Source organism: Carassius gibelio, chromosome B16 (assembly GCF_023724105.1).
Source record: "Carassius gibelio isolate Cgi1373 ecotype wild population from Czech Republic chromosome B16, carGib1.2-hapl.c, whole genome shotgun sequence".
In the NCBI taxonomy this organism is placed as follows: Eukaryota; Metazoa; Chordata; class Actinopteri; order Cypriniformes; family Cyprinidae; genus Carassius; species Carassius gibelio.
This window is the reverse complement of record NC_068411.1, coordinates 29034049-29051393: the sequence shown is the minus strand read 5'-3', so window position 1 is coordinate 29051393 and position 17345 is coordinate 29034049. Positions and strand designations below refer to the sequence as shown.

The following is a 17345-nucleotide window of genomic DNA, read 5'->3' as shown; positions in this document are numbered from 1 at the left end:
ATTTATGATGATAATAGATGTCATACATGTTAAACTGAATGTGAACAGCTCGAAACACTTGGTTTTGGATCTACTGAGTGTTGATCTTGAGATCTGATTTTGACTTGATTGCAGATTGACATCTTGGCAAATCAAAACAAATTCTGAGATGTTTAAACCTCTCAGCTCTTAATTTATTATCAGATCTGCACAGCTGAGATGTGATTTTCTTAGATCAGATAAAATAGTTTGAAGTTGTTTTTAGCTCAAAGCACTCACTGACCCGTGTATTTAGTTTGGCTCATCTCAATGTGAAATTGAATTCGGTGTCAGGTGATGTTTTAATCTTTGAGGTACGCTTTTACATAAACACTTCCTCATGATTAAGAGGGAAATAAATCACGACAGCTGGGTTTAGAGCACATTTAATTCAGAAACTGAAAACATGCATCCATCAGGGTACGATCCACACCCTGTGTTATCCTTCAAACAAAACCAGAAGCATGTTCCAGTTTCTTCTGTCTGCTGGAAGTTTCCCTCTTCAATCTAAAACCATATTATTTCAGACCCTTGTTTTTTGACTTAGGAAATCTCTTTACAAAGTCTGCTTTTGTGCTCCATGGAAGAAGAAGAAAAACTGAGTTTGAATGACATGAGGGTGAGTAAACAATGACAGAATTTTCCTTTTTGGGAGAACTGTTCCTTTAACAAGACACTAGAATAAACAATACTGAAAGAAAGCAAGGTGTTTGTGATAAACGGTCACTTACAGAGTCTTTGGACTCCTTCTCAGGAGAGAGCGGTTGTATTCTCAATGGCCTTTGTGTGGGGAGAGTGGATTTAACACTGGAGAAATAGGCCACGTTTAGCCATCTAAGCAGCTTGTATGCATTTATGGAAGCTATTCGCTGGCTGTTTTTGTGCAGCCTCGAGGTCTGTGTCCCGGTCATGATCCCAGCAGGGACACAATCTGCGTCTGAAGTGCAGGAGGTGCCACAACAAAACAGCCTGTTATAGGACAGAGGGACTCGGAGGGTTAGTTAAGAAGCAAGCCGAGCATGAAGCACTGAATGCTTGACTCGACACGTGAAAAGAGAGAGAAAACATGCCGAAGCCCTCTGGCTGTCGCTCAGTCCCGCAGAAAAGAGGTGGCTTTTAAATAACATGCCACTGACACTCTTTTTTTTTTTTTCTCCTGAGAAAAATGTCTCCTCTAGAGTTTCACATATTAAACACTTACCTGGCAGGGGAGACACCATGATCAAGAAGGCGGTTCACCCAGGGTGAGGCTTGTCCATTGCACTCCGGTCATGCTGACCCCTGCGAATTCCCCAAATGCAGGAATCTCGACTGCATTATTTATGGTAGTGGGGGACTGCATTCGCGCTCTCCGCTGAAATTGTATGTAGTGGTGTTGGCGCAGTGGATAAGACACATGCTTTTGGTGTGAGAGACCCGGTTTCGAATCCACTGTGTGGCACCAATTTGTCCCTGAGACACTTAACCCCTAGTTGCTCCAGAGGCGTGCGACCTCTGACATATATATATATATATAGCAATTGTAAGTCTCTTTGGATAAAAGCGTCAGCTAAATATGTAAATGTAAACACGGACTCAAACTCTGCTCAGATTTGCTAAGCTTCTGAATATCACACAGCTACTGAAAGCATTTTCACTCCCAAGACACAAGGCCTACGGAAGCCCATTTCCACCATGAAAAAAAAACGTACGTAATTTAACCTCTGAGTTCTGAGTTTACATCTCGCAAAGTTAACTGTTAATTAGCAAGGGTAAAATGGTTTTGTTAAAAAAATGTATTCCGTGAGCCAATAAGGCTTTTGCTTTTTCAAAGAGAAGCTATCAGAAATGTGTGTATGTAGGCTGGGTTGACGAACCACGGTCCTGGAGAGCAGCACCCCTGCAGAGTTTTCCTGAAACCCTAATCAAACACACTTAAACAGGCTAATCAAGGGCTAAAGAGTTACTAGAAAGCCACAGGCGGGTGAGTTTTAATTAGGGTTGGAGCTGAACCCCGCAGGGCTGCGGCTCTCTCGGACCGGAGTTCACCCCATATATATAGTTAGTCATGATATATAGCCTATATACATATTTATAAAATATTAATTTACCCAAGGCAAAACGTTTTCTTTCTTTCTGTGAGCAGCCCACTCACATTTGATCGTCATTCCGATCTGCCATAAGTAGAACAATTGAAACTTTTGAATAAACTTTTAATAACTGTTTTTTACATTTCTCAGCAGTGAAAGTCTTCATATTGGGGAAGCCTAAACTTCGAGAGCAGGGAATGGGAGAGTAGCCTACCACAAATATAATATTTTTTGCATTCCCATTTGCTCGAACAGCAAAAGAAAAAGTCCACGCTAGTGTTCAAAAAATTGAGACACTGACAAAGGCAGTCAGAAAAGAGAATGATGTCAAATTTACTGTCCCTCCCATTGGTGTTATTTTTTTTAATAAAGTGATATAATACAAAGTATAGTGTTATTATATACATATATTAAATACATACATAAATAAAAAACTTACAAAGATTTACGATGCTAATGACTGCTGAAATGCATCATCAGTTTTCTGAAAATGGTCTATTTCCATTGGCTCTTGCTTGTCTTGCGACGTTCCAGAGTTCAGGTTTATGTTTTGAGTGAGTGTTCCCGCAATTCCTCGAAGTGGGATTTTTTACAATTACACCGTTACGTTTTACACCGTTAACGTTCTTTTCACAAAGCTATAAGACTTTGAATAGTTTTCCATAAGAGCAGCAGATTAAATGCAACAAAACAAATGCGTAGCCTAAAAATATTGATGTCTTTAGCAGAAGGGTATATTAGCATAAATATAAATAAACATTTCATGTCACAATACGGACACTAAATGACGCATTTGGTCTGAATACTGACAAACTGTAGTGTCAAACAGATTTGTTTCTTGGTTCATCTAGATGTGAGAAATATATGTATTTACAAGTTGAACACTAACATAAATTTGGTGAAAAAGTTGCTGAAAAAGAAAACATATATTGTATTTTGGTCAAAATAGCATTATTTGCGTAGGCTTCCATGCTTATATATTTTTAACAGAACACCTACAGTTTCAACTTCTTATACCAAAATGTATTTCAGGGGCAAGAAAATATATTTATATTTTTAAAATACATTTTCAAAAAGATGGCCAAATGATAAACTGGTAGAAAATATATTTGAGTAAATATATTTTGAAACATAAACACACAGGCTAGCTACATTGTTCTGCAGATCTTGAAATACACAGTATATGAAAATGATTTGAATGCACCAAAAGATCGAAGCTTTTATTCACATTCCCTTTAAAGCTGCATACATTTACTGTGTGTAAATAATTGTCTCAATTACGTTTATTTCTCCAAATGAATTTTACGAGATACATATGAGAAAAAAAGTTGAAACAACTGCGAGCTCATCTCATGAACTATGAAAGAACAACTCTGAGCAATAACATTTTCCTCTGGGAGGTCAAAATAGCTCTAGACTTAGAGGAGCTTTTTATTCTGATTGTGAATGTAGATCAAAGCCGCAGTGAATTAGAGGTCAGTGATGGAGTCAGTACACAGGCCTCAGATTCACTCCGAATGAAACCTGCCATGAAAATGATATTGTGTCCATTGTGCGAGGGAACTCGATGAACTCTGTTGTTTTGCAGAGAACAGATTGATTGCTTTGCAGAAATGGCTGTGAGTAAATGCATCTAGCTTGGCTTCCATTTGACGGCCTCATTTGAGCTTTATTGTTTCTTTTGCTTTGTTGCAGCTGCCCAGAGAGCAATAACATAAAAACTAAAACCACTCTGTTTAATTCGATTTTGAAGATGATATGAATCAAGCAAGGCCTGGACTGTTTGGAACTAACTTAAACTCAGGTATTTGGCTTGGGCTGATGTTCTCAGATGTGTTTGTATATCTTGTTCTGTGAGTGTTGACTGGTTCTGTTCACTCCACACAATGATCCAACACAGATCTTGAACCCCGTGGTACAGTAGGCATCGACTCTTTAATGGAAACTAACAAGACACTTCTGTGAGGTAGCAAAAGTACATTCTGTCTGAATTTCTGTAAAAGTACAAACAAAGAGGATTGTGAATCTTTGAAGATACATGACAGCAGTGATTTACTGTTAGTGTGCATGTCGTGGCTTCTTCTGCCTTCAAGCAGTGATTATATTTATTAGATAAGTGCACACCACCTTGTCTTAATCACCATTGGAAAACTCTTTTTTTCTTCCATTTTTCTTTTTTGGCATTTGTAGTTGTAAAGGTGCCTCTACAATTTCTTCTGTGCACATTTTGTGAAGAATACAGAAAAAAATCCCCTTATATGTGACCCTGTCTTAAGTCGCTGGAGTATATTTTAAGCAATAGTAGGGGTCAAAATTACTGTTTTTTTTAATCATTTTATTATATGCCAAAACTCATTAGTATATTAAGGAAAGATCATGGGTGATGCAGATGTTTCCACATGATTTGGGGTGTTTGTTGTACAGACATTTTTGCCATTTAAACAAAATACACAAAATAAATACATTTTAGAGTTTTGTAAATGATTAATTTGTTTCTTCAGTGCATCTGTCATTAAAGGAACAAAGGAAGAGTTCAACCAAAAATTAAAATTTACTCACCCTTGGGCCATCCAAGGTGTAGATGTTTTTTTTTTTTTTTCATGGGAACAGATTTGGAGAAATGTAACATTCTATCGCTTGCTCACCAATGGATCTACTGCAGTGAATGGGTGCCGTCAGAATGAGAGTCCAAACAGCTGATAAAGACACTATAACCCACAAGTAATCCACTCCACTCCATCATTTAATTCAATCAATTGCTTGCAGCTAAAATATGAATCCTCTAGTCATAAAAGCAATGTTGCTTTCTCCAGTGAGAAAGTCATCTTCTCTGAATCAGAAGAGAAATATGCTGAGATCAAGCACTGTTTACAGTCAAAAAGAGTTCAGTAGGAACAAACATGTAGGACTTGTCAGATTTTGGCCGGAAACAACCATTTAAAGTTACTTCTGTATGTTTCTATCAGCTGTTTGGACTCTCATTCTGACGGCACCCATTCACTGCAGAGGATCCTTTGGTGAGCAAGTGATGTAATGCTACATTTCTCCAAATCTGATGAAGAAACAAACTCTTCTACCAAACATAAATGTGAAAATTCAAATTCACGTACGACTTTAAAAAAAATGTTCCTTTACTGAAATTATTGACTGCATAATATGTAAGAAAAAAGCAGCATTTTCTTCAACATTTTTATCTATGTTGCATTTTGATGGAGAGAATCACATTTTTCACAGACATTTCTAAAAATCTAGACCAAACAAACACAGGTCTTGTGGAAGAGTTTTCTCATAATGTCACATTAGAGTGGATGAAACATAAATGACTTTGAAACATTAATAACTTTGTCCCATTTCCAGTCAAACCTTTCCAGCTATCAGCAATCCCAAATGTCCCTGGGGTTTTTCCATTGCTTTCTACAAATTGTAATGTAATCAATAGTAATGCCTTCAGTCTGTGAGCATCATGTCATCGAGTGATAAATCTGAACTGGTTCTCTGGGGTCGCTATAGATCTCTCAGGATGGGCCGTGTTCAAACGCAGCCGTCTGAGAGAGATCTATTGGGTAATAACACCAGAGACTCTCGTCGCAATAATGATTACGATTGCTGTTATGCAAGCTCATGAGCACGAGCCAAGTGTGATTCATCTAATGGCTGGAAGGTAAACAGAGATAGAGAGCGTATAGCGTCTCTTTCAGGTGTCATTACTGTACACTTTAGAGGCCAGTGATTTAATGATCTTTCACATACACGACAGATCCTGCATTCACTGAATCTTTGTCGGTCTTACCTGGACACATTCTTATGCTGAAAGGACATCGCTTGAACTGATGAAGTCTAGATAACTAGATTTAGTTTAATAAGATAACTGCAAATCCAATGTAACTGATAACGTATAGAACCTTTCAGGAAATCCAAGGGTGCATAAAGTTTGGTGTTAATTATTATATATATTATATATTTTTTTTATTTATTTTTTTATTAATTTTTTTTTAATTAAACTATAGAAGCTCGTTTCCACCAGAGGTTAAAAATAAGTTAGCGCTGCGTATTATTTCACAAGTAAAAAAAAAAAAAAAATGCAAATCTGAGTTTATATAACACTATTGTGTGTATTTTTTTTTTTTTTTACAATTTTGAGAAAATTCAGAAATAAGCCTCAATTAGCGGATATATTCATTACCTAATAAATAATAAAAAAAAAGGCAAAATATAAAACATTTTCTCTTAATTGCGAGAAAAAAAACTATATTTTGCAATACTTTTTCTGAGAATTGCTAGTGTATATCATTTTTAAAAATTTTGTATATCTTACAACTTTATATTATATATGTATATATCTGTATTCAGCAGAGATTCTTGGTAAAATGAATAAAAAAGCTGTTTTTAACATTGATAGCAAATCATGATCTGAGAATGATTTCAGAACGATCATGTGACACTGAAGACTGAAGTAATGATGCTAAAAAATCAGCTTTGATCAGAAATAAATTACATTGTAAAATATCCCCACATATAAAAGTTATTTTTTTAATTGCAATAGTATTTCTGTTTTTACTGTATTTTTAAATCAAATAAATGCTTGGTGAGCAGAAGAAACTTCTTTCAAAGGCATTTAAATCTTTTATAACTGGTTTGAGTGCCTTAAGAAACTCGTAACAGTTAAAGAATGTACTTAACATGGTTTATTTCAGAGCACTGGGTCTTAACAGAATTAAACAAAAGTGATATTCTCTTAGAAACTATCATCCACTCTTTACTGGTATAAATGGTTAACTATAGTTATAAATACACAATAACAGCACTGACTGAAATGTATAAACAGACTAGTTTCTTTTCATGTCCAGTTTAATCTCTGGTCACAACATGTAAAATCCAATGGAAGTGGTTCACAGGGTCCAACAGTAGAATGGCACAATGAGAAGACCAACGGAATGAGCCGGAAACAAACACTTTACAAACTAGAAGCAACGAGAAGTTGGGTTTAAAAAAGGCAATGTAAGACACAACTTCAGCAACAAGGCAGGATCTCATCTGAACACACATGAACTACTTTGTTTCCAGGAATGACTGAGAAGCAGTAATCCTAACACTTGACGTACAGTATTCAGTCCGCTCTCAAAGACCACCGACACACTGCAGGGAAATATGCTTGCCACTCATTCACTCAGAGAAATCTACTTGGTAATAAATTTCAAATTCGCCAGCAGTTTAGGAGTCAAATTTGTAACATTTAATGTAACATTAAATTACATTTTAAAGTAGAAAGACTAGAACAGTTCTAACAATTAACATCAAGCTACTGTATTTAAACCAATGGTTCTCAACATGAGCAAATCCTCCAGAGGGGCTTCAAGATGACTTAAAAAGATTAGAATTTTCATTTGAATTCATTTAAAATTTCTAGACCTGGAAAAGTCAATTAATAAAACTTTATAGCATAATTCATATTTTGTATAAAGAATTTTCACATTTTTATTTGTGAATAAAATCCTTTAAAATCCTTATCCTTGATCTTGACCTTAAATTAAGTGAGGCCTTCAAATTTTTTTATTTTATTTAATTCAATTAATTTTAATTGCTAGTCCTGAAAAAGTCATATAAATTAATACAATCCTAAAACAAGCATTTTTTCTTTTCTTTTTTGCATGTCATATTCCAATAGATTTTAAAAGAATAGAGTAAAAATATCAATTTTTAATCCCTTAAATTAAGCAGGACCTTCAAATATTGTTCATTGGCAACCCGATCTCACGGCAATTCGTACATTTTTCACAAGGTGGCTTATTCGTACGACCACACTCGTACAAATTCATATGTATTTTATGAGTTTAACAATTCGTATGAATTTGTACGTATGACCTACACCTAACCCCTTCCCTAAACCCAACCGTCATTGGGGTTTAGACAAATCGTATAAAATCGTACGAGTGAGGTCGTACAAATTCGTACGAATAAGCCACCTCGTAAAATACGTACGAATTGGCCGTGAGATAGCGTTGGCATTGGAGGTAAAAAGGTTGAGAACCACTGGGCTAAACTGTTGGCTTTCGTGGTTTTTTTTTTAGGAACACGTTATGCAAAATCTTTAGGCCTGTATTCTGTACACACACAGAATGACAACTTTAGTAAATTTTAATTTGTAAGTTGCTTTGGATAAAAACATCTGCTAAATGATTACATGTAAGTGCATTTCAATTTTGCATTGTGCACGTGGCCAAAGAGACAAAACCATCATCCAGAGACTCTCATGTACAGTAACTGCTGGTAATATCTAAATCTTGATTCTCTCTCGAACCACATCCTCCAAATCCTCCTGCATTTATACAAGTAATTTAAAAAAAGCCCATAAAGGGCCAGGGCCGTCTCGCAAGATCCACATCTCAAGTTCTGTACAAGCAAATAAAATATGAGCTCTTAAAACATCCATTTCTCATAACAAAATAATCTGATCCATTAGAAGTTCACATAGCAAAAAAGGTAACAGATCTCCATATATATATTTATACTGTATATACACACACATATGATTTTGGCAGACAGAACACGAAGTAGTTCTTTATTGTAAACAGCTTCCTTCTTTCCTCGCACACGACGTCTCGTTACATTCATGGCTCCAGTTCTAATTCCTCCTAATACTCAAAGTTTGTGCTTGTAGAAAGCCCTGGAGCGAAGTTCGGCCTCGTCGACACCCACCTGACGCCGGAGAGACACGGACAGGGGACGGGAACGGGAAGTTGAGGACGCCTTGGCTCCGTTTCATTCTGAATCCACGCTTTTGAGATCTTGTGAAATGTTCTCTCGGTACACGGCGACCCTGGGAGAGGATTTATGGGATTTGGCGGGACGCTTCGACTCAGTTCTCCTCGTCTGTGATGTCGTCCTCCCTGAACGCCTTCTCTGCGATGGACTCCGGGATGGCGTCCAGGCTGCGGCGGATCTTGGAGCCCGACCCGGATGAGGGTCGCACTCCTCCCTTGGCCAGGTCACAGGTGAGCGCGGCGTAGTGGATCTGTTTCACGTTTTCCAGCACTTCTGCCCGAGCGTGTTTCAGCAGATCGGCCTGGCCCTGAAAACACACACAAGCAGAGACAAGGGGTCTCCGTCACTAATAACTGGATACAAGTACTTTTCACAGAAAATATTCTCATATTCATGCAAAGACTTGTTCTTATCACGGTTGTAACTTACATACAATCAGCTGCAGAGAGAGAGAGAGAGATGAACATTTATATAAACATATACGTACATATGTTTAATAAGTTTAGGTTGAATTACTAAAATGACTAAAAATAAATAAAAATAAAATGTTAAATGAAAATTCAAAATGTGAATATTATATAAATTTAAGTACTATAATAACTAAAATAGCACACTACTCTCTCTCTCTCTCCATATATATATAGGGATTTAAAACATATTATTATAAAAAGTATGCAATAATATATTTGCATTAGACAAAATTCACAAAAAAAACCTTATGTATTACTAAATTATGTAAAGCAAAAGAAAAAATATTGATAAGTGGCAAACTAAATTAAAATAAAATGTAAATACAAAAAATGTTATAAAAAGTATTAAATACTATAAAATAAAAGCTACAGACAAAATATAGTAAAAAAAGCCAAAAAGTGACAAATGCATAACAAAATTACAAAAATTAAAATAAAAATGTAATTAATAAATACTATTGAATAAATATTGTAATAGCATTCTGTATACACAAATATATATGCGTATAAACATTTCTTTTAAACAATATCTCACTAAATGTTTGTATTGACAAAAAAATGCTGATGTGTATGTGAAGTATGTACTTGCACAAAGGAAACTAACTCTACTGCTCATAAATATCCTCAGCATGGGTAAATATTGGTTGGTTAAGCCTGGTCAATACGTCTTATCAATAGTTTTTAACTTTGTTATACTTCATTATATTTGCACATTTGCCTGACATCAATACACATGAAGCACAGCCAGCTCAGGCACAATTTAAAAACAGTACATAAAATAAGGCTAGTCAAAGTTGTGGTGAGTTTAAAACGTACAGCATATATCTGGAGGGATTTTTTGAGCTTCATCAAAGTGCTAGAGTGATACGTCACACACTGATGTCAAGAGCAGATGTAAATGTTTTGGCCACAGCAAACACTGTCCTTTGTGTTGTGCAGAAGAAATGAGAAAGAAACATGGCTGTGATGAACACTAGTCATTTTTAACACAATGGATCGGTTTGGAATAACAGGCTTGTGTAATCACAGACACATTAACGGTTTAATTACTCTATCATTGATGCTCTTTAAGCAAACTAAATCGCCACCCAAATGGTTTTTAATGGTATGATGTCGCTCAAATCGATTCTGTCCGGCTGAAGCACTTCAATTTGAAATGACCTCCATCTTATTCCAATGGTGTGTGTGTGTGTTTAGGCACTGGAAGGCACAAAACCTTTTCGTCAACCATCAACCAAGCAAACCAGAAATGATCAGATAATCTTAAACTTACCTAAATACTCAGCTAATGTTTCACATTTGATTCTATTGGACATGAAAATGTCAGACTTCTTAAAGATGAAGTATGCAACATCAACACAATTCTATTAAAATATCAAATGTGCTGTAAACAAAATAAAATTGTAAATCAAAAAAAGTTTCTATAAAAATACGTAGAACCCTGATGTTGTTTTTTACCTGAAAAAGTTAATATTATTGCATTGGACTAAACATACTGAATTTGTTTACACATTATATCAACTACAAAAAAAAAAAGAAATAAAATATAAATAAGTGTATGTATGCAAGTGAATAAATATATATTTTTTTGTATACACTATACACTTGTGGTGTTCCCGGTCAAAAAGAATTGGCATTCAAAAAATTGCTTATCATTTTCTTTTTATACTATACTTTTTATACAGGCCTCACTGATTTGAGCTTACACACTTTCTGTGTGAACACTGCCAAAATTACCCACAAATAATGCTTTTTTTTGTTCGAAACCTAAGGTGCTACTAATTTTCTGTAATAAATAATAAACTTGTATAAATACTGATGCTTCTAAGTGCTTCTTGTGAATGGTTGAGACCATATGCAAAATCTAGGATCCGGTTATAATGATGAACACATGCTTTGATGAACTGAATATAATGAATCAATAACCACCTTTATACAGAAGGATTTCATTAATGCTGAACCAAATGTCTAACACCTGAACATATATGATTGTTTGACTGCCTTGTGTAAGCACCAAGGTATTTCGTTCAGGAAATGCAAATCTAGTTAACGGTGCTGTTCTGAATTCTATTACAGGCTATTGTGCAACCCCGAATTAAACCGTCAGTGTCCCAAAACTGCCACATTGGTAGAGAAAGTATTAATACTCATTAAGTATTCAAGATGTTAACTGCTATACATCACAGCATCTTAAATCGTAAGAAGCACATCTGAGTGTTCAAATCTACTTATGGTCAAATATATGCAAATCGTCATCTCAAATGTAGAAGCAGAATTGTTCACAGGTGCTAAACAGCTGTGATCACCTTCAGAATGGTGATGTTCCAGGTGAAGCTCTCTACAGATTTGTGCAGTTTTCTTCCCTTCAGTCCCTCCTTCACCGCCAGGTCGTGTAGTTTCTCATGGAACTCCATCGCTGAAACGACACATTCAGAAGTTCAGATCAAAGCTGGCAAATATGGCCATAATTATGTCCAAATGTTATATATATATATATATATATATATATATATATATATATATATATATATATATATATATATATATATATAAAAGAGACAATATATATATATATATATATATATATATATATATATATATATATATATATATATATAAAAAGAGACAAAAAAAACCTTAATATTTTGAGATATTTCTCAAAATATTTTTTGAAAATTTTTATTAATTTTCAGCATCATTACTCCAGTTTTCTGTGTCACATGATCCTTCAGAAATCATTCTAATATGCTGATATGTTGCTCAAAAAACATTTGTTATTATTATCAATATTAAAAACTTTTAACAACATTTCACATTTTTGAAACCTGATACATTTTTTCTCCAGGATTCTTTGATGAATAACAAGTTCAAAATAACAGCATTCAATTGAAACAGAAATATTTTAAATGTTTTTGCGGTCACATTTGACTATTTTTACACATCTTTGCTAAATATAATTTAATAATTCATTTCTTAAATGTACGGACCATACATTTCTGAACAGTAGTGTAAATTTCCACATTAATGTATTTGCAGTTTGTGATTAAATATGAGAAATCATGGCTCCAACCAATTAACAGTTTATTTCAAAAAACACTAATTTAAAAGCTGAATCAGCAAAAAAAATATTTATATATTTCCATTTATATGCACCAAAATATCACAATACTTTATAATAAACAACAATATTTACCTACACATTTTAATATATGAAAGCTTATTTCCATCAGAGTTCAGAATTGAATCAATAAATCTGAATTAATCATTAACTACTTCTTGCATTTCAGAGATATATATCAGTTAAAACGTGCTCAGATTCTTGAATTGTGAGATAAAAAGAACAATTGTAAAACTGGTCTAAAAGAACATAAAATGTGCTGCAAATAATAGTCCAATATTTTGTTTGTTGGACATCCCAGATCAATATGCACAACTCACCCATCGGGTTAAACAATAAGGATGGCTCGTGGCCAATTTGAGAGAGATTCAAGCCATCTAAACCAGCAACAACATCCATGCAACTAGTCAAGCTTTTCATGCATTCATAAGCTTTGACAACTTTAGTTACCAGGATCAAAGAAACGATGGGATGTGGGCGCACGGTTCAAACAAACACAGTCACTTCCTGTCATCTCAACACACACCACGAGGTGAGCCTCGTGGGAGACGCGGGGACAGGGCTTATTGTGTCACAGACAGCAGATCCATCTCTTTGTGTTTAGTGTTTTCATCGTCCAGACTGGCGGCTTGTTGCAGTAAATTACGAGCCGCGTGGCGCAAAGGAGGATGATAAACGCTTGAGAAGCGATCAGAAAACAGGTGGCTAATAACAATATTAAAACAGAAAGAGAAAAGAGGAAGAAAAGAAAGAAGGGACGAAGCAGAGCTGAGGAGATGTGAGCGTGGGCGCAGCAGACAGACATAAATTCCTTTCAGCGTGCATTAGCATCAAGGCAAAGAACACTGAAGAGATTTGTCACCAAAGAACTGCACCGTTCTGTTTCTGTCTTTGTCTTTCTTTCGTTCGCACTGATCTAAAGAATGGCCACTGAAGAGAGGAAACATCTCTTTTCAGTGACAAGATATGGGTGAAAATGCAACGTTTCAATGCCACTTCCAGGACTCAAGCTGCCAGGAAACAAATCTGCAATGAGTCTCAACTTTTATAAAGAATATCTCTTTGGGTTTGAGACTTCAGGGATCTTATCTATTCACAAACAGCTTGTAACAATCCAAAGAGAAAGAAACATTTGAAATCGCATCATATGAGCCCTGTAAAGTTTTCCTTTCCCTTTGTATAGATATAATAATTATATAATAACTATAAAACTATTAATCATACTTAACAATTTGTGTGAGGAACAGACTGAAATTTATTATGCTTGTTTTTATGGTTATTTGGTTCTTTTTTGGAAATTGACATATATTCCAAATGGAATTTTTCTGTTTAAAAACACTTAACTAATCAAAAACTTCAGTTTTTACTGGAAATGGCCGCATATTTACATGCATCAACTTGCAGATTTGGTGATCAGCAACTTGGCAAAGCACAGTTAGGGAATGAAGAGGAATTTGGACAGTTAGTGTTACTCCAAAAGCCCTGAATGACTGACAATGAGAAAGTCCACCAAACCCTGTGCTGTTTCGGTCTTTTTGTGTACAGTAGCAACAGCGTGTGAGAGAATATAACTGTGCATCTGCTGCGCTCCGTCTCACATTCTCAGCGATGACATCTAGGTGTTCAAACGCTCCCACAGCTGTAAAAACCTCTCTGAAAGGAGATCACGGCTTAAACGACGGTCTCTAGATGCAGATCGCTGGCCAATGAGGCAGCACACAAGCCTGGGAAGACTTTGTACAAATAGAGCAATAATGCTCAAGAGGGGGAAGCCATTAGCGCGAGCAGCGTGAGCATATTTCAAGATGATTTGTATTCATTCCTGGCGTTACTTTCACACTCTGTTAACCTCAGCGGTGGTGGGCTCTCACGTCTGCGAGCCCCTCGGATTTGACGGGCGGTAAGCAAGGAGAGGTGCTGTCGGGTTAATGATGCGTGATCGAGTCGAGGAAGGCGGCCAATGGCACTCCGACAGCTCTTCGTGGCAGGGGTTGCCTAGCAACATACTGTAGGAAGAGTGGGAAAACCCGGGCTGTCATTCCACACGCGCTGCGTCTCTGTGGATGCCAGCTCTGTGACACTGCGCAGACAACATGAAAGAACGTCGCAGCGCCCCAATGCACGTGTGAGGGCGGCAGCGTGCTTCTAAGACACCGGTGCATCACTTCATAGCCTTTTATGTGCTTTAAATTACTTCGTTTTACAGAAATGCACGTAGTCTGGCATGCTGCTATGCCTCATGCACCGCCGATCAACCACAGTAACGAGGGTTAGCATGCTGGCAACTTAAACTAGCTTTCTGGATGCACTAATAGACCTTTACATAAACGGATTAAAAGAATAATTGACCCTCAAGCCATCCAAGATGAGTTTGTTTCTTTCTCAGAACAGATGTGGAGAAATTTAGCATTGCATCACTTGCTCACCAATGGATCCTCTACAGTGAATGGGTGCCGTCAGAATGAAAGTCCAAACAGCTGATAAAAACATTACAATAATCCACACGCAACCCACACCACTCCAGACCATCAACAGCAACACATTAAGCATTTCAGCTTTAAACGGTTGCTTCTGGCTAAAATTCAAGTCCATAATCCATAACACTTCCTCCAGAGAAACAGTCCATCTCTTGTTTTCTTTCACTTCAAAATCCACCAGAATATTTGTTCAGAACTGTTTAAGCTTGTAAATGGTGCTTGATCCGTGCAGATTTCTCTCTTGATTCAGATTGGAGGCCTTTGTCACTGGAGAGAGCATTATTTTGCAATATGGACTGGTATTTTAAAATGAAGCAATGGTTTGAAGTTAAAAACATTATGATGGATTTGTTTCTTACAAAAATTTCGCTTCACAAGATGCTAACTGATGGTTTGGAGTGGTATGGATTACTTGTGGATTATTGTGATGTTTTATAGCAGCTGTTTGAGCTCTCATTCTGACGGCACCCATTCACTGCAGAGGATCCACTGGTGGACAAGCAATAGAATGCTACATTTATCCAAATCTGTTTTGATGAAGAAACACACTAATCTACAGCTGAGATTACATGAGGGTGAGTAAATTATCAGCAAATGTACATTTTTGGGTGAGCTATATCTTTAAACAATATCCTCTATACTGTATCCACCTTGACATTTGTAACTTCAATATGAGACTTCTGGTGTTTTTCACTTTCACTTCCAATTGGTTTAGATGTACAAAAACAGTCTGTTATCCTCCTTATGTGATATTTAATTTTTTTTAAGACTTTTAATATTTAAATTTAATGTTGTAATCATAAACAACACACTGGTGGGTATTGGAAATGTTTTATTGTTTACAGTACTTTATAATAGTACCTTTAACTATAGCTTACGGTATTTCAGTTTTATAAAATACACTGTTGCACTGCATCACGTTGTTTTCAGCACCCTGCATCCTTGAAAACATACAAAAACAGCAAATTCAAAACATAAAGCATCATGTTTTGTCATTGCAGTATGTGAAGTCTCGCTGTCCAACTCAATTAAAGAACACTCAGAGAAGCTCTCTCTCCGCTCGTCCTGCAGATTATCGTAATTATCTTAATAAGCATGCACCTCTGTTTTTGTCAGCTGCTTTGACCCTGTATTTTCATTTCCGCACACAGGGTCATGTTTTTATTACATCGTGTCAAGCTGAGACCCTCTCAAGCCCCTGAATTCGGTTCTACTCTGCTGCGCTCCATCTAGCTTATTAAAAGAAATCACCAAATTAAAAATGGATCTAAATTTCCCATTATTTTTGTGGAGACTTATTTCCATGGTAACAAATAGTATATATGTGTGTGTGTGTGTGTGTATGTTATATATATGGAGGGCTCTTTACAGCATGAAAACTGACTTGTGTCCATCTATGGCCAAGATTTTTTTTTTTTTTTTTTTTTGTATACATCTTTGTCTTACAGTAGATGCAGTGTTATTTATATAGTGTATATTATTAGCTAAGAATTAGATTTTTATATTTTTAGTTTTAATTTAAAATTTTGTTCTGTGCTTGTCATTTTCAATAGTTTTTTTGTTTTTTTTGTTTTTTAATATTGCTTAATAGATTCATTTCTTTATTTCAGTTAGCAGTCAAGGCAACATTTCACATTTTCATGTATGCTTTAAGGTTTAATTGAAAGTTTTCAACATATTATTTGTTTAATCTGTATATTAATTACAAAAATATGTATATTTGAATAATCTTAGTTTTACACTGTTCAGGGGATTGTATTTGTTTTATCTTGGTCTGCATGCAAGCCATGCATCTGCTTTACTAGTATATCAAATCCAAAGCATATCATAAGTGCAGCCTCCTTACAAGCAACCAACTCCCGCTGGCATCAGGGTGATTGTTAGTGCACAAATTTTCTAATATTTACAGCAAAGGTATACCCTCTATAGGTCTCTTAGATGCTTGGAGCACTGGCCGGCACGGCTTTACTCAAAAGGCAGCATGTTATTTACTCTGCGTGTGGATCAATACCTGCTCGCTCTTTTACAGTGGCCAGTAGTGATTATTCAGTGCTGTCGATGCCGGAGTTTTCCACTGGATTCCACATGGGAACGGCCAAGCATTGACCCACTTTTCCTATTCACTGTTAGCAGCCCGAGCTCCTCATACAGCTCCATCGGTCCATCTCCAACACACCTCAAGAGAAGCAAAGCTGCTGCCGGTGGGCCGTTCATCCACATTAACTAATGTGTTCATACGGGACCCTGAAGTGCACCAGGCAGAGATGGGCTTCTTAAGAGAGGCAAGAAACCGCAGAGATTGATTTACAGTGTTTACTGCAGATCAGACAAAGCCGTTCTCTGTGTGCTCGTGCCGGGACAAAAGAGGATGAATATTTGATGTGGCCACAGACTCTGGAAATCAATTAAAGCTTTGTGGTTCGTCTCACTT

At 36.3% G+C, this 17345-nt stretch overlaps 1 protein-coding gene and 1 non-coding gene across 2 annotated transcripts in view; one reads left to right on the top strand and one right to left on the bottom strand.

Moving 5' to 3' along the window:
- Window positions 1–1211: 1211 nt before the first annotated feature.
- LOC127975587 (U1 spliceosomal RNA) lies at window positions 1212–1375 on the top strand. Its single transcript, XR_008157557.1, has one exon. It is a non-coding gene; the product is annotated as a U1 spliceosomal RNA (small nuclear RNA).
- Window positions 1376–6757: 5382 nt separating this feature from the next.
- LOC127974713 (inactive phospholipase C-like protein 2) overlaps window positions 6758–17345 on the bottom strand; it is a 46513-nt gene continuing 35925 nt past the window's right edge. The window contains exons 5-6 of the mRNA XM_052578180.1: window positions 11626–11735; window positions 6758–9156 (exon numbers count right to left, since the gene is read on the bottom strand). Of these exons, the coding sequence (XP_052434140.1) occupies window positions 8944–9156; window positions 11626–11735 (323 nt within the window). The 3' untranslated portion in view covers window positions 6758–8943. The remainder of the gene's footprint in view (window positions 9157–11625; window positions 11736–17345) is intronic.